Genomic DNA, 27,882 nt, shown 5'->3' with positions numbered 1-27,882 from the left:
AGACTGGTTCAATGCTTGACCACCTTTACGGTAAAGAATTTTTTCCTAATATCTAGTTCAAGGCAGTCCTCTTTCCAGATCCTACTTCTGTTCACTTCCAGGTGCTCCTTTGGCCCTTATTGTAGATTTGCTAACTTCCAGGCAACTGGGACCTCCCTGGTTAAAAAATCTAGTACCATGAAGTGAGATAGCCTTGTCTGCTCTCCTAAAGGAAGGATTTCTTAAGGGAGCTAGTGGGAGCCTGGTTCAGTTTTCTTTTGTGTTGGAAGAATTCAGAGAGTCTCTGTCTCCCCAGAGGGAAAACCAACTTATAATAGTGCATAACCTGCAGGGGTACTTTATACAGCAAAAGCCACATTAGTGGATGAAACCAGTGTGTTCTGAATTTATAACTTGGCTTAAAAGATGGGAGATTCAAAGCACAGATTGAAATATGAGCGAGTATTTTGGCATTAGGAAAGACTGGATCTCAACATTTGCTGCAACTGCAAAACAGTATTCTGGAAATTTAGAGGACTTTTTGCTTTCAATACAATTAAAAGCTTCTAGTTTTATGTGCCTTGGACTGTGCCAGTTTTTGCATAGTGATGGATCATGTTAACTATTCATTAGGACCATGTTCCATAGTTTGTTCTTCATTAATTGCTGCCATTATGTTTTGTTTTGTATCAAGTGCTTGTGCCTGACTGCTCAGATATCCTGAAGCAAAGGCATGGTATTTATGAAGGGTTTATTTGGGAATGATTGTAGGAGCAGGTTGGCTTGGGCATGAAGGACAATGTTAATTGTGACTCTTCAGGTGGGAAAAGAGATGGCTTAGAGGCATTACAAGCAAAATTTGAAAAATCATGGGTGGCATAAAAGATAGAAAAAGATTAGGTTCATTGTGTTTTCCCTGATAAGAACTGAGTTAGGTCCTAAACAAAGAGGAGGAGGCTCATTATGCAATGGGCAGCAGTGGGTGATTCCTTGTCAAAGGGATGTGGTGAATGTCATAAGTTTACCTGAGCTCAAGGGAAGGATGCAGAAGTCTATGTGAGATAAATCCATAAAAAGCTATTGATATAGAACTTGCATTTGTCTCTGAATTATATACCTGGATTCCAAAGATCCAGAGGCATGAGAGAGATGTTTTTTCTGTTCATTCTCATTTTTAAGCATCCACTAATGGCTAGTAACAAGAAAATAGCGATACTGGATTAGTTATCCCTTCTGTCCCACCCTGCATCCCCATGTTATGACAGGTTTTATGAAGGAGTAGAGAAAAACAGTGTTGGATTTTTGGTTACTTGATATGTTTGCTTATGTGCAGAGGCTGTGGTGTCACACTGAGTAAATCTCTGCCTGATATGTTTGCAATGTTTGATTTGAGAAACTTCTGTTTTCTGGGGCTGCCAGCTAAGGAACGAAGACATGAGCTGTAGTGCCTTTTTTGGGGCAGACATTATAATATTTGTTGCTGTAATTTGGTACACTTAGAGGGTTTTGGGTGTTCCTGGCCATTCTATGAAGTCACAGGTCTCCAGTACATCTAGAACAGAACAGAATTATTTAAAGTTTTCATGAACAGAAGCATGAAGTGAAAAACAACCTTTTTTAACATAATGGATACTCAACTGCAGTTTTCCATTATATTTTAGCCAATTTGAGAGCTTCACTATTGGAATGATGAAAGGGCTCCATAGAGACAGAACCTGGAGGGCACAAGCTCATGTTCATCTCTCTTCAGGCTTCCAAATAAAGCAGATTTTTTAGAAACCATAATGATACTTTTAGAAAGCATTGCTTGGGACCTGGACAGAGTTTTAGAAGTTCTGCTCTTCACTGCTAAGCCTGATACATTGCTCTCTTTCCCCTCCCTGTGCCAGGGATGTATTTCCACAAGGCCTGCCTGATGAATATGCCTTTGTAACTACCTTCAAATTCCGGAAGGCTTCCAGGAAGGAAGACTGGTATATCTGGCAGATTATTGACAAGTATGGCATACCACAGGTAAGAGGTTCTTTTACAGCCAGCAGGAACAGCCTTTTTGTTTTTTGGGGTTTTTTTTTTTTTGCTATGAGCCTTAACCCCCCACTCCTTTTTCTTGTGACCTGGTAAAAATCCCGTCTTTTTTCGGTGGATTTTGCTGCAAATATTTTACCTTTAATTCAAACCCTGAATAAATATTTGTATATACCTTGGTTGCTATTAGGATGCAGATAAATGTGTTACTTGGAAAGGGGGACAAAAAAATACCAACTTTGCTCTTGAAAGTACTGTTGGGTTCTCAGTTGTTTTGTTCAGATAGTTCTGCTTAGGGAAAATATTTTGCCTTTTTGGGAAAAGGTTGTCACAGGGATGTACTACAGAGCAGTGAGTTATGTCAGGTTTTGAGCAGCCTTCTAGGTGACTTGTAAATGCATTATGGGTTCCTGCTCTGGGTGTGGGTGTGGCATCTGTTATAGTTCCAAAACCCTGAGTCCTGGCAGCTGCACAATTTGATCTAATAACTTTCTTTCAAGTACTCTCAGGTCCTCAGAAAAAAATACAATCATGTACTAAAGGGCTGTCTGTCCCTACACAACAAGTTTTTAGCAGCTTGGTAGAGTTTAGGTTTTTGAGGGTGCTTGAGGAGGGAGTGATTTGGATGGGCTGTACATTTTTCTGCTCAGCATCAAATATAGTGGTGATGGCATTACCCAGGACTCTAAAGTGGGCTGTCAGCATGGGCTCACATAGCTGTGTAATTCAGTGTTGCTGCTTTGGGACTGGTGTTTAAAAAGATTTTGGGAACTATCAGTGAAGAATTGGTACAGTTTGAAGAATTAGATAACTGGGCTTGAGACAGTGGTAACTTTCACTTTATATGAGAGTTATTATCAGCTGCAGCTTCCTTAAATGAAATGTGATTTACTGTGTCACAATGCATTCCTAGGTACTGCAGAGTGAGAATGTGTCTATGACTTGGTATTTCTTGCAGGAATTTAAAAACTTGAACTGCTTAGGTGTGAAGAGAGAAAAACACTCAATATTACCAGTAATATTTTCAAAAGTGCCTTAAATTATGGTACCAGAACTGCCTTAGAGCCCCATGAGCCTTGTTTCATGTGGAGTTAGTCGTGGTTTGGCTGCTCCCTTGTAGACCTGCACAGCTCACAGATGCAGAAACTCCTGAGCCAACACTGATCCAAACTGGCATTCCCAGCCAGCACAGTGCTCAGCTGCATGGAGAAGTTGGGTCAGATGTGGAGTCAGCCTGCCCTGGGCTGCTCACATCACTCCCAGCTCAGTGCCAAGGTGGCCCTGTAGCTTGTGGACACACCATTCCTGGCTCTGCCTGCTCCATTCCCTGCTGCTTGCTGCTAACTGCCTGACTTTGGTAAAAGAAGACACCAATTTGTAAATTAACTCAAAGTTGCGTGTCTTCAAAAACCTATTTTTGCCTGCTCTGAAGCTTGCAGTACAGAGGATGGGGTGTAGTTTCCTGTTCAAAGCACCTGAAATAAAGTGTGGGCAGTGGCACAGCTCAGCAGGCTGGTTTCATATGAGGTATTTTTCCATATCCCATGGGACAACTGAGGACATGTGATGGGAGTAAAGAGCCTGCTGGGAAGCAATGGAGGAGAACATGGGGTAGAGGGATTCAAACCAGGTTCAGCTTTGGGGAGATGCCTTTGGGGAGGTGCCCATGACCTGCACTACCACCCAGCCATGGCAGCAAGGCAGCCTGTGCTGAAACCATGCCAAGGGTTGTACTCACAGGAGGAGGCTTTAGCTGGTTGTGTGAAATAGGAGTCTCTTCGAGCCAGGTCTCATAAGCTCTTGGAGATCTATTTCACACCCAAGATAGCTCAGCTACCTTAAAAGGCATAAAATCAGCAGGATGGCTTCTGTGGCAGTGTTGGGAACCAAAAGATTTTAATAAAGGCAAAATAACAAACTCTTTACAGAGAAAAACCGATTTAGGTGCAAGAGGCCCTCCAGCCCCTGGTAAAACACCTCACAAAAGAGATTTTTTTTTTTTTCTCCTAATTTTCTAGTAAATTGCCTAGGTAGGACTTTTTGGCTCCTGTCCAATTAGTTATCCTTAAGTTTGAGGTGAAGTCCCCTAGGTCTTATGAGATGCCTTTTCACTTAATCGAGGAGAGAAACTTCTAAGCTTATTTCCTTTTTTAAGGGGACAAAAGATAGTTTTGTCACTTTGTCAACAGAGGGCGCATTCCTATAGTTGTGGGTCTGCCCCGAAGCCTGTGGAGCCCCATCTTATCTACCAGCACAAGTGTAGGCTCCCTTTCCATGTCTCCCACAAAATTCCATCCTCTGCTCTTCGCTTTCCATCTGCAGCCTGTGCCATCCCTGGCTTTGGGCTATGGGTGATGATGGAAAGCAGTCAGGAGGAAGGAGAAGGCTCTGTTGCTCAGCAGACCCCTCCCCTGTTTGCTTGCAGGTGTCCATCAGGCTGGATGGGGAGAACAAGGCTGTGGAGTACAACGCCGTGGGGCTCACCAGGGACGCCGTCAGGGTGGTGTTCCGAAACGCGCGCGTCAGCGACCTGTTCGACCGCAGCTGGCACAAAATCGCCCTCAGCATCCAGGCCAAGGCTGTCTCGCTGTACATAGACTGCAAGCTGGTGCAGGTGCTGCCCATTGAAGACAGGGAAAATATTGACATTCAAGGAAAGACTGTGATTGGCAAACGCTTGTATGACAGTGTCCCCATTGATGTAAGTACTGCGCTTGCTGGTTAGAGCTGGGTAAAGGCTCAGCTTTGGGTTTGCAGCCTGTGAATGAGGGGGGTCATGTTGTAATTGACCCTTTTCTTGAGGCAGCATTGCTGAAATGTTACCAGTGTTACATAGCTAAGACAGACTGGCACCTTATGATGTACAGGACTTGCTGTATTTTTATGTGAGACTGTATCTCCAAAATAGGCATTGAAAATGAGAAATTTATTTCATGTTTCTGTCTAGTCACAGAATGTGCTACAGTTAGAAGCAAAGACAAAACTGTACACAAATAACATCAAACTGGGTACTGACCTACACAGAAAAGTCTTCATCTGATCTTGGCATTATGAATGTTTCCACAGGTGATAAAAAGAGATGGAGGAAAAAAGAAAACTTGTTAACTCAAAAGAGTTGAGATACATTTTCCATTCCTCAGATATTAAATGACCCTTAGTACAAATGAACCAAAGTCAAGACACACAGGCTGATTGTCCAGCAGCAGTGTTACCCTGGTATAATTTATGTGTGATAGTTTGGTATTTCAGACTTGTATAATCTTTCTTGGCTGTGCAAAACGGATGGGATGTGCATATCAAATGTGTTCATAACATTTCTCACACAGAAATAAATGGTCAGAAGATGCAAGGCACAACAGGAGGAAAACAGACCTTGTGTCTAGATGAAATTCTAGGAAGCATAGATGTGGCCAAGATGTGTCTTCTCAGACAGAAGTTTGGCCAGAACATAAGGATTAGCATGAAAACCTGCACCAGAATTTGAATAGGCATTTTCAGGGTCTTATTATCTCAGCTCTTGTAGCATGCTGAGGTATTGGTCTATTATTGATAGGGAGAGATAGAGATTGGCTACAGGATCCATAGAACCGCTCTGAAGTTTGCACCATCTGGTTTTTGTTTGTGTTTGCCCGCCCTGTTTGTGTCCAAGCAAAAGGACACAGGGTCTTAAATAATTCACTGTGTCTGAGACTGCTGCCTCCCTTTGTCTCCCAGTTTGATCTTCAGAGGATGGTGATTTACTGTGACTCCCGGCATGCCGAGCTGGAGACCTGCTGTGACATTCCCTCTGGACCAGTAAGCTCCTTTTTGTCATTGATTCATTTTCACATGAACACTCTTCACTGAAATCTATTACATAAACCAGGGAATATGTGGCAGTGTGGGATTATAATTTTTGTTTAATAAGAGTGATTGAAACCTCACTGTGTAATTGGCAGTGTAGCAGCTCCAGAGGAGGGCCACTGCAGAGGGATGGGTATGAGGAATTTGAAGTTTCCTAGTTCCTCTTTCCTTGTCAAACTGTCAGGGGAAACAAAACCCCAAAGTGATGATAGAACAACAGAAATGCAGCTTGAAATATTCAACGTTTCCCACTGGTTTTATTTGGAAGCATCTAAAAACAGTGCCAGTTGCAGCTTATTTTCCTGTGCCCAACTCTCAGTAGAAACTTCCACCCTCCTTTCACTCATCTCCCCTCAGTCTTGGTTAAAGAGGTTCATTGTTCATTTTGCCACATTTTCCCCTATTGCTTGGATGAATGGCTTTTGTGGGATTTCATTTTTCAAGAGGGCACATTTGGCTGTGTGTTACACACAGCATTTGTCTAAAGTGGGTGGACGGGGAAGCTTTCCAGCACCAAAGCTTTGTCCTGACCTTGGGTGTCTGGGTGCAGTGCCAGGTCACGGTCCTGACGGAAGCACCTCCCCTGGAAGTGAGGCCCACTGTTGGCAGTGAGCAAGTTGGACATCTCAAGATTTTCAACTGCTCCTGTCCTCCTGGACAAAAGGTGAGTGCTGAGATGAGTGTGTTTCATTTGGGATGTCTATAGAGGTAAAAGAAGTTTCCCCTGGTGATTTCTCTTTGCATAATTCAGTGATTCAGGTCATGCTGGTAGTCCTGGTAACAGCACCGAAACAAAGTGATTATTCTTACCTAGCTCAGTTATGTGTATCCTTCTTCAAATAAAACAGATTATGAAGGTAAATGTGGCCACATTGAAAAGAATCTCATGGCTTTTAAAAGCAATGTGCTTACTTTCTCTGGCTCTGACTGGGACCTCTGAGAAACCAGCTCCATTGTCATTGCTCCCGAGGGCAGGTCAGCTTTATTATCTTCTCTCCTTAAACCTGAAAACATTTTTTCTTGTCCTCCTGTCCTCCTAGGATCAGACCCCTTGCTTGAATATAAAATGAGAAGATAAGTTTGATTAATGATGTCTTTTTTGTCTTAGGGGGAGAGGGGTCCACTTGGCTTTGAAGGTCCCAAAGGTCAAAAGGTCAGTAATATGTGCTAGTTCATTTGGTTAATAAAAAACAGCAACAGCAAAACAATTTCAGAGTAAATTGAGGATTTGAAGATTGTGAGAAATGAGAGTCAATTTAATATATGATTAAGTTCAGACAGTTTTGGATGGGCCTGGAACTGCAGAAGTTTTTTATGATCTTTTATCTTTAATTTACGCTTTAGGCTTCTCTTTTGCTGCTTTACATCATTCTTAGAGTAAATGTGTTGCAAAATTCTTTCCTGTAGCTTCTAAACTGGCATTTTTGCAAGTTACTGTTATTCACCAGGTCATGCACAGCTTCCATGGCAGGTCACCTGAAACAGAGGTGCTGCTGCCATGCTGTGCCTTTCTCAGCAGTAATACACGTGCATAGTTTAGGTAGCAGCCTTCCAGTCACACCTCAGAAAGTTTCTTGAGACTAGGGGTGAAGGATCAGTCTCAATCTTTTATCCTTAGCAAGACTGCCTGAGTCATGATGTTAAATATAGTCCACTTCCCTCAGTACTCTTCTTCCTAGATAAAAGGGTAGGAGAGTGGTTGTGATGTCTGCTTCAAGTTTCACAGTGCAGCCTTTGTATTACCCTGCCTGTTCTGCAGGCCTCTCTGCTATACAGGTGTGTGCACTCAGCACAAAAACATTTTCCTTCTGTGCCTGGTTACAGAAAGAGCTGTGAGGCAATAGACTCAAAGGAAGGACTTGTACAGGGAGAAAACAGAGAGTCACAACATGGCTGGAGAGGTGGTGCTGGTGTTTCCCAGTTTTACTATCTGTGAAAAGATGTTTGGGGGAAAAGTTATATTCAAAACTATTTCCATCTGAATCACTTCTGCAAACTGAGTCACTGAATTTCTACCTGTTTGGTGAATAACTGAGTTGCATCCCACCAAAAGTCCCTCAGTTATTATGAAAGACTGTGGGAGGGGAAAGGAATAATCTCTGGGTTTTGGAGGGCCAAACATTTTCAGAGATGTGCTGTCTTTTGACAAAGCTTGATGTGCCTGTGCAGACAAAGGTTCCTTATGCCTCCATGTGTATATACATATATATATATATATATATATATATATAGGAGCTTTCTGTTTTAATCCATGACAGCTTAAATAGTGATGGGCTATTTTAAGGAACAGCAAAGCCATGACTGTTGTGGGGAGGTTGCAGAAAAGACAATGGTGATAATGATAAACGCGCCCTGCAGCAAGATCCCATTGTCTTCCCCTGCTTTGCCAAGGTCTGTGTGCTGCTGAGGGTGTCTCAGTGTGTCACATGGGTCAGTACTGGGGTGCAGGACACACTGGTGGAATACAGAGGGGTGTGTCTACAAGCACAGCACCAGAGTTTTCTGGAACAGACCCCAAAAGGACTGCCCCACTCCTGCAGATGTGACTTTTTCCTTGGCTGTAGTGGTTTGAGACTTGTTCACAGATAAGGCAGGACTGTGTCACAGTCTCAAGGACCTGGGGATGATACCATTTAAATATAGGATCTGATGACAATTTAGTATAAATGTGATTATTTGAGACAAAGGATTTAGCTTCTCTATCTGCTAAATAAGGCAAGTTGTAGGTTTTTCTCCCATCTTGCAAAGATGTTGTGATTCAATAACAAATACCACTCTTGATATCAGTTCTTACATTGCTATTGCCAAGGACCAGCTTATCACAGACCTTGCTCTATGTTCAAGAATTAATTTTAGCTCTCCTCCTCTCTCCCTGCAACATTACTGAGCTACCTGGGCTAAAATCCTGCTCTTGGCAAGGAATTCAGTGCTTATTTGCAGCTTGCCAACATTACCACCTGGTATTTATTAGAGAAAGATGAGGATAATGTGATTGTGATCTTCTAAGCTTTCAAAGGCAGGGAGAAACAGGAGAGCTTGCAGTTATCAAAAAGTGGAAAAAATTTCTGGGAGATAAACACCTCTGCCTCAATGACCCACACTGCCAAAGTGAGGGTAATGCATGGAGACACAGCTGATGTGTTTTGGAATGAGATACGGTGAAGAATTGGATTGGGAAACAGCTAGGCAGGAAATAGCTGTGGCAGGACTGGCTAATATGTCTGAGGCTGGGTCCTATTGACAAATTTTAGATGCTAATGACAACCCAGTCTGATTTATTTTCCTTCCACAGTCCCTCTGCAGGCTGTGTTGTTTGCAGGCAGCCAGGATGGCTGGTTGGGGCCCTAGGCTGATGATCAACAGGCTGCTTCTCTCTTCCAGCACTGCTATTGATCCAAGTGTAGACAAAATCCTTGCTCTGTGAGATGTGTTTTAGTCCACAAAGAAATTACCAGTCTTACCTGCCATTGTGAAGTTTGTGAAGTCCAGTGTATGAGACAAGTTCTAGCAGGATGTATCTTTTCCTCCAAATTTGAAAGGCTTTGTACTTTCAGTGACTTCAAAGAGATGGTCACATAAAAATTTTTGTGAATTTTACCACAGCCTTCTTAATTGACCATGATATAATTTCTGTATATATGCTACCTGCTCTGTGAGTTTTCTTTCTTTCAGCAAAAAACAAAGCAGAAAGGTTAAAGAAAGAAACTTTCATATTTCCTGTGCTTTCAAAAACATTTCTTCACCTAGGGAAAATAAAGGATGATCCTGGCAAATGTTTTCAGTTCCTAGTGCTGCTAAGCACTTTTTTGAGGGGGCATAGATCAGGATAAATTCAATAGAGACACAAAATTAAATCCTGCTGTGGTCCATGTGGGGGGATTTGGGGAGAGCAGGGGTCATCAGACTTATTGATGCTCTGGTACTAGAGGATCCTGCTCCAGGTCTGAGACTTTTTCAGCTTGATTTTAAGTCTGCACTGAAGTCACAGTGCACAGATAGGTGAGAGATGGGGTGCTCAGCACAGCACGTTTCTGGTTTGTACATTTTGGGTGAGAATCAGGACGGAGCTGAGCAGAGGTGTTTGGGCAGAGTCCTCTGCTCCCCAGCAGCTCCCAGTGCTGGAGGAATTGAAGGAACTGGTGGCAGCACAGCACATAGCCTTAAACTAGTCCAAATAGTGGATATATCCTCCCCTGGTCTCCTCCCTCTAGTTTTGAGAGTACAGAGCAGTGTGTGAAAATTATTTACAAGTATTTTTTCTGTACTTTCTGCGTTTGGCACCACTTTAAGTTTTGTATCTGATAAATATTTATGAAATGTTGGATCTTCTTTGATTCTTCATCTCTTTTACTTCTGTTCTTTTTAGGAGAAAAGTGAAGAAAAAGTTTTGCTTGATTTTTGATTGACCATTTTTCTCTTTTTCTCTCTATGTATGTCCTTCTCCAGGTATAACTTTTCCAACCATCATAAGTTGTATCTTTCCAATTGTCTCTTTTCTATGTCACTTTCCCTCTCTCCCATTGGAACAAGCAGGAATAATGACTGTGTGTGCTGCACACTTGTGGGAGGAAGGGAAAGGTTAGCTGATTCTGAAAATTTAGTGTGATTGAAAACAAGGGGTTTGGATTACAAAAATAAAAGCTCTAAAATCTTAACAATATTTTCCGATTAGTTTTTGCACATTTTTGGCATGTACCCTCTAGGTCTTCTGCAAAGTACCTTTGCAAATATTTCCTCTCTTAATAAAAAATAAGAGCTTTTGAAGTACTTCACAGGAGAAAACTCTCTGCCTTGCCAGTGCACTCCAAAGGCTTCTACCAGTATTTTCATATGAAAAATAAAAGAGAAAATCAATCTGAAGACTTGGATGCTTTCAAGACATGCAATTAGGTACACCCAGTCCTTAGGGCAGGAGCTGAAATCTTGGCTGTAGAGACTGGTGGGACCAAAAGTGTCCATTTCAGTCAAACCCTTGTTGCATCACTTTCCTTCTATGTCTAAGAAAGGAATGAATTAACTATGTGATATTAACACATTTTCTATTTCAAGGGAGAAAGAGGCATCCCAGGGCTTCCTGGTCTCCGAGGAGAAAAAGGAGAGTCAGTAAGTAAGAAATACCTGATGATTTTGCTAAAGGAGATGAAAATGTAAGTTGTTGTTTTATCCTTCATGGTGAGAAGCTGCTCACAGCTTTGTGTGCCATGCTCAAAGCTGTTCCCTCTGCTGGACCTGAATCCCAGGAGGAGCTTGATCTCCCTGGCACTCACTGACCTCTCCTGGAGAGGGGCAAATGGAGGTTTCATCCCTGGGTACAGCTGATAACTGACTTAATATTGACCTTCTCATTAAATATGTAACTTGGATGCACTTGATTACCACAGCTGCACATCTGCTAGGGGACAATATGAGGCAATTGAACACAAAGAAGATGCAAATCTCTCTTGACTTTTTACATTCAGATGACCAAGACACAGCCTCCCCCAGCTGTAATTAATGCAAATGCCAGGCTGAGATTTTAGGCAAAAAAATCTTTAACCCTACGTAAAATTCATTCCAGTAAGCGTTGTTGGCAACTTTGCTTTTGGAAATGTAACATCATGCTCTTCCATGAATAAAAAATAAGATGTTTTTCTGGCTGCAGTAAGAGAATTTGGGATAAGTTTTCAGTTTTATTTGTCACTGAATTATTATCAAGGAATTATGCCCAAAGAAAATTGCTTTCCCTATAGTAGTTTTGAAGTGACTTGTATGTCTATATATAAAGAGATGGATCTTGAATGCATAACAACGAAAACATGAAATATGTATTTGTAGTGTTGTTTGATACCCTTGTTCTCAAATTTACATTTTCCCCTCTTTTTTTGTTTCATTTCTAGGGCAAAGCCTATGGCATAGGAGAAAAAGGAGAAAAGGTAAAATCTAATCCTTCACTGGTCCAACAAATGAGTTGCTTGCTGTTGCCTGCTGTAGTTCAGAGGTTGCTTTTGGAGTGCATAGGATACAAAAGATGTGACACAGTTGGATCTTTGTAAGGAACCTTTATGCCTCCTTCTGCAGACAAGTGTTCATTGCTTTCTCCCCTTTGTGTTCTTTGAGTTTCTTTGTGCACTGAGCATGGAAAATCTGATCAAATTGAAATCATAATCTTTGCTTTGTGTAAGCAGCAGTGAGTTTGTGGAGAATAATGCACAAAAGAAATTGGCCAGAAGGATGAAAAACAGAAAGAAAGCATAATTTTGAGTTTATTGAATTTTTCAGCAGGATTAAATTTGGCTTATGAGAAGTCTGTCATAGTCTTTCTTCCAATTGGATCTTTTCATTAATAAACGGAATGAAAAAAGCTGAATATTTTTTTACTTCAAATATTAGGCAGGACAGAGTAATAAGACTTGGAGGTTAAAACTGAGGATATGGAATAACCACTGAAAATTTCTGTATTATCTATCTTGGAAAACTCTTTCATTGGTGATCAACAGTAGGAAACAAGTATCAAGACTGGATTAATTTGCATTTTAAAAAGATGGTGATTTCAAGGCAGTTTTGGCTACAAACTTTCCATTCTGTACAAAAAAAAAAAAGTCTTGATGCCTCGACTTCAGAAGAGAATTAGCTATTTCTCTCTGTAGCTCTGTATCACACCTGGTTGAGAGTGTTTTTCTTATGATCAAAATGAAATTTCAAGTTGCAAGGAACAATGGAAAAAGATTGGCAGGATAGGAGACGAATGTATTAGGAAGAAGTCAAGGTTCATATTGAAAATGAGATTAAGAATCTGTTGAGATGTTTTTCAGGGAATCTGTGGCTACTGAATTGTTCAGAGAATTTCAAACAATATTGGATTGTGATTGGAAAGGAAGAATGCTGCACTGGAGAGAACATGGCATTTATGCCCATTGCAGCTTCTCATTTGCTCTTTCTATGGTTATGATATATTGATTGTATATAGTGGTAATTCATCATGTGAAATTACAATCAAAATGCCAGTTGCTCATGGCAGGAAATTTTATTGAGCCAGGCTAGAAACATGGGGGCCATAAAACCCACATCTCTGCATTCATTTTCCTGCAATCCTCCCGCTGGCAGACGCTATTTAGCCTTTGAGACTCAGGATTCAGCCTTTGGAAACCAGCTCGTGTTTGTCAGGTGGTGAGAGCCAGCAGCGTGGTGGGAAACATAATGTTTCTGGTATTAGTTGTGCTGTAGTTGAAGCAAGTTCTTGTTTTCTTCTGTTTTGAACTCTGCAGAAAAATGTCAGAAAACTGTCATTCCATCTGTATTATTTTCATGCATAGACAAATAGGTTTGCAGGTCTGGAGGAGGAAAAGTAGAGAGATGTCACAGTATGAGCAGAACTTCTTCAGCTGGAGTAGCCAAACAGCATTGAGTGCCCAAAGAAATGTGTAGGCTTGGAGGATGCTGAGTTTATGGTCAGCTTGTTGTGTTTATTTGGTACCTCTGCTAGCTGAGGCAGCTTGTTCTCATCTATGCAAGGAGAGTTTATGGGACCCAGGGTGTTTGTGCCCCATGTGCACCCAATGGCACACTGTCAGTGCTGTTCCTGATGCAGGGCAAAGATTTATCAGCTGTATGTTGCTGCTTGATTAAAAAGAGAGCCTCAGGACATAGAATCATAAAATCATAGATTATCTCAGGTTGGAAGGAATCCATATGGATCATCTAATTCAACTCACTGCTCCTTCCAGGACTACTGAAAGTAAACTGTGTAACTGAGAGCACAATCCAGATGCTTGAGCTCTGATGGGCTTGGTGCCATGACCATGTCCCTGCACAGTCTGTTCCAGTGCCCAAGAAATAGCCAGAACCACAGGGAGCAAGGCTGGAAGTGCCTGCAATGCCATTTACCATCAAAGTAGAATAACCTATGAAATCAAAACCTTCCCAGAGAGAAGAACATCTGAAGGAGAGGATTCTTATGTCTCCTTTGTTTGCCTGCTGCTCCACAATGGCTGCAAAAGCAGGAATTCTTGTTTCTTTCTCACTTTGGCTGTTACAGGTTTGTTTCCTTGATTTATATGGGTATGATCCAGTGCTGGAAAGCTGGATCAGAGATGCTGGACTTAGCTAACAGCTGCAGTCCGTGTGGTTGTTGCCATGCATGTGCTGTGGGATCCTTTAAAAGGACGAGGCTCACCTCCTAAATGTTGGTGTAACAAAGTGGTCTCACCTTTGAAAAGACCGAGATGACAAGATTAAAATCACCCCCTTATTATAGTCCTGCTCTCCAGCTGTGCCCGTGCCAAACACCTGTCAGACCATGCTGTTGCCAAGTACTGTTTGTATGGCATTTATGTAAGGTCTGAGGCATTTGTCAGAGGGAAAATCCTGTGCTTTTCCAGAAGGACAGGAGAGGTACTGGCCTTGCTTCTGCAGGTCATCACCTTGGTTATATCACCAAGTTAAAGCCAAAAGGATGCTTGTATTAGCATATATAACATGTCAAGCACATCATTATTTGCAAACCCCAAGAGAATAGCAGCTGTGGCTAAAAACCTAATTCATGTTGACATGAGGACTTGTGTAACTTTTAAACCCAGGAAACTCACTGTGATGGTTCAAGCAGCAGCCTGGCATGTTCTGCCAGGCCTAAATAGCTCAGAATGATGGAAGATGCTTTTTTTTTTTGTACAGAAACATGCATATGCAGCCAAGTTATTGTGTACAAATATAAAAAAAAAGAAAATACCATAATGCATCTACACGTGCCCTTGTAAATCCCTCTCAAGTGGATTTCCTGGAGAGGTGGGATTCACCTATTGCCTGCTCTGTATTGGATCTTAAATTTCCATTGTTGACTGTCACCTTTCAGCCCTTGGAGTTCTTAATCCCTTTCACATTAGATGTAGTCTGTCATATTTCTGCTCTATGAATCTATGTCCCTTTACTGTGTGTTCATTCACTTTTGCAAATGCTTCTGTTGTTGAACTGATGATTCTGAGTGGGTAAATATCCAGTTCTGTAACCTCATCACCATGAAAGGGAATGCTTTATCTTTGTTCTGGAGGTTATTCAAGTGGCTATCTGCTAAACCAGATGGCCTGATTCTGGAAGGGTTATAACTCACAGCTCAAATCTCTACTGATTCAAGAGGAGCAGGGGCAGGAGAGAGTGAGGGCATCAGGAGCAGCTAGAGAGCATTTCTAAGGACCATTCAAGCAAAAGGGGCTTTCAGTAACTCGATCAAAGTCAGAGAATTCATGTCGGACAAGGGAAGTTCTGTAGAGCATGAGGTCTGCATTCCTGGGGCACAGCCATCCACATCATGAGCCAGCCCTTCTAATGTCTCCGTGCAAAATTTAATGGGGAGGTTCTCAAAAACTTCTGCCTTTGTCTTGCAAAGGACTGAGCATTAAGCAGTGGTGCTGAGACACCCTTCCAGCATCCCAAAGGCCAAGAGCAGTGAAAAGCTTCTGCAGGCAGGAAGGTGCTTGGAAATGTGATGAATTTAGGGGGATTAAGAAGAAAATCTGTCAAACTTTGAGTGGTATTGAGATATTAGTGTGAAATTATTTTTCACTCTTTATTCTGTTGTAAAACTGAAGGGAAGGCAAACCAAGCTACTTGATGGCAAGTTTAAAATAAAAAAAATGAATTTCCTTTTCAACCAGCAGTGATTAAAACACCTCTTTGCAGAGTGTTCTGGAGGTTAAAATTTTGTGTTTGAAACAGTGCATATGAGTTAATTAGAAAGAGACATCTGTAAACCTCTAGTGAGTGCAAAGACATTCTCTGCTTCAGGATGTCAGTAGAGCTCTGCAAAATGTAATTGGTGACAGGACAGGTTTGAGAACTCTCCCATGAGCAGAACTTAAGCAGATGGGCCAGGAGCTCACTGCACCTTTGTTTTGACTGCTGATAGCTATTCTTAGACATTTGTACAACTCTTGAATATTCCTAACACCTTTGTTGCCCAGAAAGGGACAGAAACTTCTATAGTTTGTTCAGGGCTTAGACCAACACTATTCAAACCTGTTGAAGAAGTGTAGGAAGCATGAAAAAGGTGTCATCAAACAAATGGATCAAGTGATCACTACCATGATTTTTCCACAGGAAACCAATTAATCAGAGGAAAAAACTCTAACCACGAGCACTCATCTTTTGCAGAGGTGGTGGATGAAGGTTTCATTATGTTTTGCACTGGGACTTCCCTCACTAATGAGTTTCCAAGAGTATCCAGGCTTTCCTTTTGTGCTTTCCTTCATGCTAATAATCACACAGGCAGCAATGAATATGAGAAATAACTTTAGTAGATAAAGTCTATATTCTCCTAGCAGTTTTTTTTCATGCTAATGACTGATAAAAACACAGAAGGACTATTATAGTATTTCTAAGGAGAATAAAACCTCTGAAGAGGCTTGGCTTATTAGAAATGCAGTGATTGCAAGGCCAATCATAGAAAAGAAAAGCAGGCAGACAGTTCAGCCTCTGGGCTAGACTGTGGGACGTCCAGTCTTGGAACTTGGCTCTAATAACCTTGAGCAGAGCAGTTAGTCTTTGTTCCCCCAAAATTAAGCTGAAGAGCCTCTTTGCCTCCAGGTCTGTATCTCTTGCCCGCTAAATCCTTCTAACAGAGGCTTTGCTTCCCCTTCCCTTCTCTTCCAAATTGGAGGTATTGCCATTTTTAGGGCTTCTGGGAAAGCTGTGAAATCTGCTCTGTTAGATACAGTGTCTCCACACACAGCCCTGTGCTCTGTCTGCCCGAAGGCAGCTGGATATACCAAAGGCCTGACCTGAAAGCCCTGCTGCTTTTTTACCCCTGTACTGTGCTGTCAGCAGGATTTACCAGATTAGCATGAGCACTGTGCCTTTAGATCAGGGCTGGCCAGCATTCAGCACCCTGGGACACAAGAAAATGAGTGCAGTTCTGCCTTAAAAAAGTGCTGCAGGCTGGTTCAATGGAGAAAGAGAGCTTTCATCTGTGTATTTTTAAGGGATGCATTTTGGGACCAGGAGGATGGTGTGAGTGATTTACTGGCAGGTAAAGCTCACACTGGCAGGTAAGGCTCAGGGTGGCAACGATATTTTTGATCCAAGGACCAGAGGTGAAAGCTTGAAAACAGCTTCAGTACAAAGGAGGGGAAGCAACCAGCTTGAACTTCTAATAACAGGATGTGTTGTCTGAGCTCTTAAATGATGTGGGGCCTAAGCTTACATGAACCAAGAAATAGTCTTTATTCCTGCAACTTCCAAATTAAGCTGATGTGTGTCCTTTTAATTGCTGAAATGGTGAGCCCAGTGCAGGGAAGATGCTCCAGTGAGGTTACAGACATTGCTTGGGCTACTGTGGTGTTCAGGTAGTGTCACCAAGTCCCCAGACTCACAAATGCCACCCAGTTTACTCAAGACTGGAGAGCTGAAGGGTTTCTCCAGAGAGGCTAAGTCAGAAGCAGGCTGCAGGAACCTTGGTGCATCAGAATCCATGCTGGCTCCTTCAGTGAGCACTCCTTGACAGTAACAAAATGGGAAAACATCTCCAAGTTTAGAGGTAATATTAAGTTGAAATTTGAAGAAAAAAAAAAAAAAACAAAAACAACCCAATGCCCTGTCACTGATGTTCCCTGGAGACAGTGGCTATGGAAACATTGCCTCCTCAGGGTTGAGTTCTCATGTTCTTACTGCTCAGTTCTTCTTATTTTATCGCAGAATAAAAGGTAATGTGAATAAAACTGACCTGGTAAGGCAAAGTGAAAGCACAATCTGCAGAGATTTTTATACATATGTTTTGGGTTTGTTTTTGGTTTGGTTTTTTTTGGTGCTGGAACTGTTCCTTGGCTCAGGGACTATTCTTAGCTACTGAGTGCTGGTTAAGAGCACTTAACCTCTCAGTCCAGCACTGAAACTTCTGTATAATATTACCTCATCTACTTCATAAGGCTGTCATGCAGTTCACTGGAGTTTTTCATATCTGTGATTTCTTCTCAGAATCCTCATATCAAAAGATGAGTTCTAGTGAAGTTACTATCTGCCATGCTCAGTATGTTCTGAATCCTCTTGTGTATGTGGCCAGTTTTGGTCTGCATGCTGAGTATTTTTGTGTCCCCTTAACTGTAGTTAAAGCACTTTCTGCAGAGCTAAATAACCATGGTTTGATGCAGTTCTTTTTCTTAACCATAATTAGAGGGTTTTAGATAAATTCTGTGGGTTTCTGTGACCCAGAATAACAGCTGCAGATTGCAATAAACAACTCAAAGTCAGCTCACATACTTATTGTGATTGTGACAGCTTAATTCTCAGCAGTGTAAGACTGCTAGGAACTTGGTTCCCTTTTCTTTTTTTCTCCCTTTACATAAACTTAGAAAACATGTATTTCTTTTCAGCATTGCCCCCTGGCTGGCTGGTACATTGCTGGTATGCAATGACATCTACTGGCAGCCAGAAGTTTGCTAAGTCTCCAGCACTTGTTTCTTTAGAGGATTTCTCTGCTAAGATCCAATGGCAGTGAGAAAGGAAGCATGTGAGAGAGATTTGCCAGCTCCATGTTTCTTCTGAAAATAAACTGGGAGGGTGTATGGATTCTGTAATTTATATATCTTGTTGGAATGCAGGATGCTCCTGAGAGTGATATTGTAGTGGATAGGCATGGGTTATCTGCCTGTTAGGTGGGAAATAAAACAGCTTTCCCAGCAGTCTGGAGCACACCCTCTGAAGCAGGGTGTTAGCAGCTTGTAGCCTAAAAAATCGCAGAGAGCTGAAGCCTTGGACAAAGCAAGTTGCTAACACTGGTCCATCAAAGGTATCCTAAGCATTCCCTGCCCTTCGCCCTGCTGGTTAATCTCTCTAGTTAAGCAGATGGCTTTTCCCCTTTCCACTGATCAAAGCTCTTGCTGGGCTGTTGTTGGTTTTGTGATGGCTGAGAAGGTGCAGATGCCTTGGTCATGGGTTCCGTGAAGAGGCAGGTAAGGGCAGCTGAGACAGGGCAGCGCTGGATTTTGTGCTGTTCTTGACTTGCCCAAGTGCAACTCTGGACACCTTTAATTTCCTGTTCTGGGTCTCTCACCCTTTTTCTTAAGCACTACCTTGAGATTTTGTGTCTCCCAAAGCCCACAAGCCCTTCTCTCTGTGGCATTGGCAGGAAGATGGTGTTTTGGGTCTCAGACCCTGCTGAGTAAAAACTGTACTTGTAGTACTAAGTGCCAGATGAGGAAAATGTGAGGATTTTTCATTATAAAAGTTTGTTTTCCTGCTGAAGCTGTGTGTGGACCCTTAATGATTGTTAATTCAAGGATATCTGATACATTTGGTGTTGGGAGGTTTGGGTCTCTGGAGACTGGTTTTTTTTCTGTCCTTGTCACTGGGTCTGAAGAAGATCCCTTTTCCCCTTCCCATACCTGTTTCCAAGTAAAATGGGAAGAAGGATCATGACCTTTGTCATAACCTCTGAGATGAAAAAGACCTGGGTAGCAGCACCACATCATAAAGAAATAGCATAAAATAAAAAAATATAATTTGGGTTGGAAGGGACTTTAAAGATCATCTAGTTCCAAACCCTGTGTCTGGCTAGATCAAAGAGATTTACAGCTTTGGCAAAGACTTGACTGAGCAGCCTCAGGTGTGTTTGGCAGTGAACAGCAGTGCATCACTGCAAGTTATAAGTAGGTGGTGACAAGGCTTTAGGCAAAGGTTCTCTTCAGTTTGGGTGTGACATTTAAAGAGAGGTGTGGAGAAATATTGCTCTAAAAGAACAGTGAGAAGAATTATCAGTGATTTGGCAAATTTGATAAGCAGGGAGAGATTTAAAGGGAGGAACTCTTCAAGGAGGAGAGGAATCATGGACTAGATGCAGTTAATCCTGAGGAAAAGCTTTGTACATGTTTCAGGAAGGTACCAGAAGATAGACTAAGGGGTGAATATGGAATATCAGTAGCAGAAGATGGATAAGAGCAGAACAACACCAGAGTTTGGAGCGCTGTGATGCATTACTCCTCTGCCCTAACGAGCTCTTCTTGGACCTACTGAAATTGTTAAGGGTTATGGGGAGATCTGAAGCATCAGAAACTTCCCAGAAGCAGAGCAAGTGGATTTTATAGATTATTCTTGCAAGAAAAAGTATAAACCAGTATGTGTCAAAAGACCAGAACCATTTTCTGTGTACTTTTTATAGATGAAAGAACTTTAATTTGTCAATGCCATGATACATGACTGGAATATTTTTCTGTTTCAATGAACACTTCCCTCTGGTACTTGGCAAGCTGTTTGTCTGGTCTTGAGTAATGTCAGGTGCTGGTAAGGAGCATCAGCTTGTGCTTCAAGGCAAAGAAGTTTCTGGAGCGGAGTTATGTTTTTCATATTTTAAGGTTTCTAGGAAATGTGTCTTTAATTGAAGACCCTCTTGCCCCAATCATGCAAACAAGAAAAAAGGAACTTTTGGGATCTATTAGTCCTACTTCTGCAAACCCAACTCATTGTAGTCCAGTATATTTGTTGGGTTATTCCTCTGTGCAGTGGGATTATAGTACTGATTGTTTCCAATTATATTTTGCCTCCTATTCATTATGTTCAATCATAAATAGCTCTGCAAACTCTTGACTGTTTCTTAATTTGAACATTTCAGCAACTGTTGAACAGGAGTATTTCAAACAGAAGTGCTCCCTCTTGTACTCCCTGTGCTCTCTGCTGCAGAGTTTCTTTCTTTATTTACATTCTCCACTTGGCTCAGCCTGGGTTGGAGATGAAGCAGAAGTTCAGGAGCTATCAGGGGTGTCTGACCACCCCAGTCTCTCAGCAATCACCTACTTAGGAAGTAAAGCAGTGTCATGGTGGGAAAGCAAATAATATGAGGCTGATGGACAGGATTCCAGGCACCAGTGACAACTTTGATGTCTTTACGATGTTTCGGTGTTATTCTGAACTCTACGCTGACCCTGATGACTGTAGAGCTGTGCCACATGAGTGAGCTGTGATGCATCTTTTCTCCTGCAGTACCAAGCTCAGAGGTGACCATGTGTCAAATTAGCTACAACCCAGCTGTTGCTTTACTTGTTTTTATGAAAATCTGGAGTATCAGGTTTCTTGAGAGAAAGATATCTGTTGGAATCTCTGAAAAATGGGACATCTGGTCTCTCCAGAAGAACTGTGATCATAAAATGGAGGGTCAGAAGGACCCTTCTGGTCTCATGGCGGGGCGTTCATAACATTTGTGATAAGATGCAAGGGGTTAGAAAGCTTTTGAAAATTAATATCTTGTGGGAAAGTACCTTTTGGGAAAAATTGAATTCTATGTAATGGATTAAATAAAATCTCTTGTACATTTGAAATATAAAATCCACAAATGGTTATCATTTAAACAGTTGTTTGCACTGGGCTGGATTTCCTGATAGTCTGGCAGAACCTATGACTTCTACTGACCCCTGTGTATCATATCCACATTCAAATTCTGTTTATTATATCAGAATATAACATGAAGACCCAGAAGAGATTTCCTTCATTTCTTTCTTCTTCTTTACTTCAGCAAAGTCCAAGTTGAGATGAATGTCTTATTTTATGTGGAAGCAGAAGATTAGGCCACTTTGGTGTCAAATTTGCCAAGATATTAACAGGGCTTTAGGATTATTAAGTGAATAGAATCCTGCATCTGGGGACTGAGGAAAGGCAGTCATTTGTGCTGCCTGTCTGGTCAGCAGCTTTTGAAAATAGAGCTAGGTGACATACATCCACTGAAGCTTTGCCTCTCAGCTGATCTGCAGATCATCCCTGGCTTTTAATGAAGCCATGATCTTTGCCCCGCCTCTCTAAGAAAAAACCCTCAAAAGCACCCCACCTCTAAATTTAAAGTATATTTCAATAAAATATTTATTATGTCATTGGTTTGTTCCCTTGAATGGAGAAACCCTGAAGAGAAAGATATTGCATTCTTCCAGACCGTGAAGTCTCTTGGAAGTATTCTAAGACATTTGAACCTGAAGACCCCACTCAACATCTCTTTCATTTTCCCACTTTGTGTGACTCATCAAACACTGCTAACAATTCAGTGTGCAACCATGGATCAGCAGTAGGACAGCTACCCATCATCTCCTCATTTATTCTTCATGAACATCAAGCTGCCAAGGTAGATGCAGGTCAAAGAGCCAGGAGAAATAATAAATGTATGGTTAAGGCACTGACCTGGGTCACAGGAAATCTGGAGTGAGTTTCTGTCTTTGCCCCACACTCTGGGACCTTTTGTCTGTCCTCTGCTTTGCTGTACCTCTGACTGATCACCCTTGTGAGGTGACAGCAATATTACAGTCGCTGTAACCCCCTTCTCATTTCACAGGGATGCTGTGAAGTTAATTAACAAAGGAGGGGAGTGGTGAAGTGGTGACGTTGGGTTAGTGCCACCACTCCACAGTTCAATTTTACTTCTGTTTCCATTTCATCTTGCCCAGTTTTTTTGTTTCTCTTCAAATCTTGATATTTTTTCTCCTACTTTGGCTCTAGACCCCCCAGTTTGTGCAGCTGCCAACACGCTGAGTGTGTGATTCGTGGGGTTCTGCTTGGCAGATATTTTGCAGGTCTCCCAAAAACACTTCCAGTGACAGGGTTATAAATTTTAATTTCATACCAGGATTAGAAAAGTGTCGCTTTTCTAATGAAAAAGTAAGATGTAAAGCAGTTTGGAAGATAAATAAAATGTATGGAACTGACCTTAGAATGATCTGTCTTCTGTTGTCTGGTCTGTATGCTGAAGGAAGAGACTGGTGATTCATTTGAATTTGACAGGCAAATGAGAATCTAACCATGTGTTTCGGACTGACTTTTCCCCATTTTATTTTTTTGTTTAGCTTGCTCTATTTTCATTAACATAGGCCGCAACCCAGAGTTGCAAATAAAATATGTGATTATAGGCCACAGCTGTTCTCAAGTTAGAAGAAATATTTGTAAACTTGGCAGCTGCTTGAGGAGCTGCAAATAGAGGAAAGAAAACCATTTAAATTTGAGTGGATTGCTTAAAAACATCACTGAGGAATTTTTCCTTTATGTGCTTCTGATGTCTCTCAAGGATCAGGTAATACTGAATTGTTCTATCTCTACATCTCTCCTTATACCTGCAGATTCCTTCCTTCTCTGTTTTAGGTCTCTTCAGAAAAAAATTATTATGAGGTTGGATATGGCAAAATCTCTGCACTAGTTTTTCCCACTCTGATGAAATAAATCATCTAGCAATTAAGGTTATTTTTTCAGTAATTTCATCATTATCTCCACTCAGACACAGCAGGATCAACATGGGATCTTGTACTGGTTTTTGGCTGGGGTGGAGTTAATTTTCTTCATGCTGGATGATATGGGGCTGTGTTTTGGATTTGTGCTGATAGTACAGAGATGTTTTTGTTATTGCTGAGCAGGGCCCACACAGAGTCAAGGCCTTTTCTGCTTTTTGTATGGACACATTGGGGAGGAAACGGGGGGTGCAGGGGAGCTTGGGAAGAGACACAACCAGGACAGGTGACCCAAACTGACCAAAGGGATATTCCAGACCACGTGACATCAAACTCAGTGTACAAAGTGAGGGAAGGAAGGAGGAAGGGGGGACATTTGCAGTGATGGTGTTTGTCTTCCCAAGTAACCATTACCTGTGATGGGGCCCCGCTCTCCTGGAGATGGCAGAACACCTGCCTGCCCATGGGAAGCAGGGAATTTTCCTCTTGTTTTGATTTGGTTGTGTGCTTGGCTTTTGCTTTCCCCTATTAAACTGTCTTTTACTCCACCCATGAGTTTTCCAGCTTTTACTCTTCTGATTCTCTCCCTGATCCCACTGGTGGGGGAGGGAGAGAGAGGCTGCCTGGGGATTGGCTGCTGGTTGGGGTTCACCATGGCAAATGTGGATATAATTTGGTCAGTGACCATAAACATAGGGTATTCCATAAACTGTGGGGTAGTGGGGCTCACTGTAACCCAAGTGAGGTGAATTTTTGCATGACCCACAACAAATTAAGGTACATGTGCATATGGTGAGTATGGAGGGATCACTAACCTGGAGCTGGCATGGTCTGGTAAATCACAGGATGCTGGTGTACCAGGAAGACATCCTTCTTCAAATATAGAAATGGAATAATTCTGCTGATGTACACAAACTAACTAAGGAACCTCTCTGAGTGTGTCTGTCCTTACCCAGATCACCTTTTTTTTTTTTTTTTTTTTTTTTTGGCTGAAGCCAAGAGGAGCATTTTTATTCTTCATCACCCCAATCTTCTGTCTGAAGCAGCTCAGAGTTGCCTGTGCTTTGAAATTCCTCATGATGTGGCATTTCCTTCAGTCCATTGAGTCTGGACAGCCCATGTGCCTACATGAGCCCTGCTCTGAGAGTCCTTGGAAGAACAGAGGCAGTGGTTACCCCTTCCTTTGTATCCATTGTGGGGCTCTGAATGCTTCCATTTAAAAGCAAATACAAAGAAATTCAAAATTATATCCTTTTTACTGAATTCTGGTTAAATTTTTTGTTTTCAGTATGGCTCGGAAAGCCTTCTTAATTTTCTTTCTTGCAGAATTGTTATCGATTCTTTGAGGAATGAAGGATGGAGTTTTCAGAGTGACTTTTCTAGTGCTGTATCCTCAGAGCTTGCAGTATTTCATTTTTTAAGAACTTCCTAAGCCAAGCTTGTTTGTTGCAAATGCCGTACTTGTTACTGCAAAATACCTCACAGGTACCATTACCTGCACATTCAAGTTTTTCTCCACAAAACTATTGACCAAAAAAGCAAAAGGCCACCCCATCTAAAACTACTCCAGAAAGTACAGGCTAAACCTGAGGGAAGATGCCTTAAAAGCTATAGTCAGTTCCCCTCTTTATCAGTAGCCTCTTCTTTTGCTGATGCTTCTCATTTCCCAAGTTCTTGTTACCTTCTTATCGTGGTCCTGGTGCTTCTCCATAAAAGGACAGCCTTTGAATTTCAGATATTCACAAAACAGATAGGTGACAAGAGGATTGCATGGCATAAACAGCTACGTGTGGGTCACATGTCACCACCTGATTCCCATTGTGTTGAAGCTGGGAGTGCAGCCAATCTGCGGGAATACAGGATTATTTTAATCCCTCTCAGTAGCACAACCACGTCTGGCCTTTATGCAAAGAATGTGATGGACTTTTGTTACCCAGGGCTGAGTGCCAGCTGCCAGAGCTTACCTGTTGTCCCAGTGTGTTTCATCCCAGAGCATTTGCAGACAGTGTCTGCCTGGCAGTTATTCCACTGCCCTGTGCTCCTTTCCTCTGCTTTTTCTTTTTCATATTTACACAAAGCTTGCAATTTTAAATGGTCAAGCAAATGGAACAGGCTGCCCAGGGAAGTTAAGGAATCACCATCCCTAGAAGTGTTGAAAAAACATGCAGATGTGGTTTAGTGGTGGACTTGACCATGCTGGGTAAATGGTTGGACTTGACATGGGAGGTGTTTTCTGCTCTTAATGATTCTACTGGAAGTCAGCAGAAGGGGCAGAAGTAGGAGTTCTTCCCATTCTGTAGCATTTCCAGTGGTGGTTCCCCAGGGGATGTTAAACTCGTCTCTAGAGTCTAGGTCCTGTGCAGTTTTCTCCTTGGAGAAAAACTGGAAAAGCTGATGGATACTCTCCTGTCCTGCATGAATATTTCTGCGAGCACCGTGCTTCAAACTTATTGACTGCTCCTAGGATTAATTTGTTCAGCTTTGCCAAGCAGTTGCTATTTCATGGCAGGAAAAAAAAAAAACGGCAAGAGAGGAAGCTAATTAAGAAGACCTTATGCAAACTCCTTTTACTCTGCATAGAAAAGACACAAATTGTTCTCCTACCTGTGTGACATACTTTGCCATGGAACAACAGTTCCTTCAAGTAATATTGATCTCTTAGAGCAAATTATTTCCTCAAAAATCACGTTTTCTATTTGATGGGTTTTCTATCTCATTAGAGAGCCGTTCCAATAGAGCAGAACTGCTTTTTACCACCAGCTGCACTGCAAATTTTGGAGTGCTTTGTGCAGGTTCAGTTAGCAAGAAATGTGATTGTAAAGACTTTAATTTGCATATACAGGACAGATACTTTTCAGATACTACCTTTTGTTTACCTTTAAGTGCCATATACACCTATATGTAAATAAGGCTGGATTTTGACACTGTCTATTGTCAAAATAGGGAACCTTGCCCTAGGAATACATCCATCTAAGTCTGCTAGACTAGACTTCTGGAAAAAAAAGATTGCATGTGGTAGAATTTGGCCTGAATTTATGTACATATTTAGGTAGTCTTATGTGTATGCAGACAACTTCTTAGCCAATTTCATGCTCTTGCAAAAGGATTTTTCTGTGCTAGTGAGTTTTTACAAAAGCAGATGGGAAAAAAGCTCCTAGTCTTTTGTCCTAATGAGAGTAGCTAGAGGGAAAAGAAGTCCTGCATTTGAATTTTTCCAAAATTTTCCATATCAATTTCCATGCCATTTATTTCAATTAAAAAAAAAAAAAATCTATGGCATTGGGAACTTGGCACTGTAGTAAGTTGGCCATGCCAAACTTCAAGTTCTGATGCCTTGGAATATGGCAACAGGAGGGTTTCTCAAGGAAGAAATGCTTCAAATAATTTTTTTTTAACAAGGGTAGATCTCGAATCTTTTTCTTAGAAAACTGCTGGTTCTGGATGCTAATTACAAAAAGAAAGGGAAGGAATGCACTGGAATGGAAAACTGAAAGTGAACCTATTCAAATATGGGCGAGTTACAGGTGACTGAGCACAGCATTGTTACAGTGAGGGTGAAAAGCTGGACTCAGTTCTCAAGAGATGACAACTGCACTGTCCAAAGCACACAGATATACCACAGAATGATATGGCATTTGATATGAGGTATTTCTTCCATTGGTGTTGTAGGGTGAAGAAGGCTTTCCTGGCTTTCCTGGACTGAAAGGAGACAAAGGAGAAAAAGTAAGTCAAAGTATTTATTAATTTTATTCTGAAAAGTTTAAGAGTTTATAAAGCTGCTGTGGAAGTCTAATGAAAACTGACCCTACTCTAAGTATTTTGTTTTACCTCTGTATTATATTTTGTTTCGTTTTGTGTAAGCAAGGTGCTCAGAAAAGGAGATTGTGATGTTGTACTTTTTTTCATCGCAGTGCAGCCTAAATTTTTTAAGTTTTAAAGTTTATTGATGATGCTCATCCATGTTTGACAAATATGTGGAGAGCTCAAAGGCATGAGCTTTGACTAAACTTTGTAAAACTCCAAAATACATAAATGTAATAGAATAGAACTCAGTGCTAATACACACAGGAACACTAGAGTCTCTTCAATATGAGACACAGAAGGCCAAAGATTACTATGCCTTCACTTGCACTGAACATAAATAACTTTTCAACTGTGATGGCCTTTAGCTGCTTACTGTGTCATCATCTTAAGAAAAACAAAAATTAAATGCAGTCACTGAGATAATTCTGTTTACTAGTATTGACTTTGAACACATTTTTTGGAAGTCCCTTAATCAAATCCTAGTTTGCAGGAGGAATTTTAGGAAGTTAAACTTTTTCCACCTCTTATAAAACAGCAAATGTTCCAGATCACAGGCAAGATGCCTCTCCAAGTAACATACAACAAACCACAGCCTGCAGCACCCATGTAATTTCTCACTTCAGCCTTCTTTTGTAACACGTCTAAGACAAAACGGCTGCAGTGCCTAGAACTGAAAACACTAAGCCAGTTCCTCACAGTGTGTTGACTTGTCTGTTGTTTGTTCCACTCTCCATTTGTTTTTTAAATTACCAGCTGCAGGCAGAAAACTTGCTTTTTCTTTACATTTGCTGCTGTTCCTGTTAGCTGGGGAGCTACCAATCTCAGCATATTTAGTTCCATTCATCCTGGTGCATAGGAAGATTTTTAAATGGTAAAATTTTGAATTTAAGTGGTATTTGGCTTTCTGTTTCTTTGTTTTCTACACCTTTGCATATTCACAACTCTGGGACTCACTTCCCAGTGGCCAGGGTCATTCCTAAGGACTGCTTGAGTATATCAAGGCTTCTTTTCCATTTGTTTTTAAGCCTAATACTTATGTATATTATAGCTTTGCCTAGAGGCTTCTGAACTTTGGGAT

The 27,882-nt window shown here is 41.5% G+C and overlaps 1 protein-coding gene across 1 annotated transcript in view; it reads left to right on the top strand.

The window, feature by feature from the left end:
* Nucleotides 1-27,882, top strand: part of COL22A1 (collagen type XXII alpha 1 chain) — a 221,117-nt gene that overhangs the window by 66,663 nt on the left and 126,572 nt on the right. The window contains exons 5-12 of the mRNA XM_059867554.1: nucleotides 1,869-1,992; nucleotides 4,430-4,705; nucleotides 5,719-5,799; nucleotides 6,398-6,511; nucleotides 6,956-7,000; nucleotides 10,897-10,950; nucleotides 11,724-11,759; nucleotides 26,670-26,723. Coding sequence (XP_059723537.1) covers nucleotides 1,869-1,992; nucleotides 4,430-4,705; nucleotides 5,719-5,799; nucleotides 6,398-6,511; nucleotides 6,956-7,000; nucleotides 10,897-10,950; nucleotides 11,724-11,759; nucleotides 26,670-26,723 — 784 coding nt within the window. The remainder of the gene's footprint in view (nucleotides 1-1,868; nucleotides 1,993-4,429; nucleotides 4,706-5,718; nucleotides 5,800-6,397; nucleotides 6,512-6,955; nucleotides 7,001-10,896; nucleotides 10,951-11,723; nucleotides 11,760-26,669; nucleotides 26,724-27,882) is intronic.

Source organism: Haemorhous mexicanus, chromosome 1 (assembly GCF_027477595.1).
Source record: "Haemorhous mexicanus isolate bHaeMex1 chromosome 1, bHaeMex1.pri, whole genome shotgun sequence".
Classification (NCBI taxonomy): domain Eukaryota; kingdom Metazoa; phylum Chordata; class Aves; order Passeriformes; family Fringillidae; genus Haemorhous; species Haemorhous mexicanus.
Note: the sequence above shows the minus strand (reverse complement) of the source record. Positions and strands in the feature narration are given on the sequence as shown.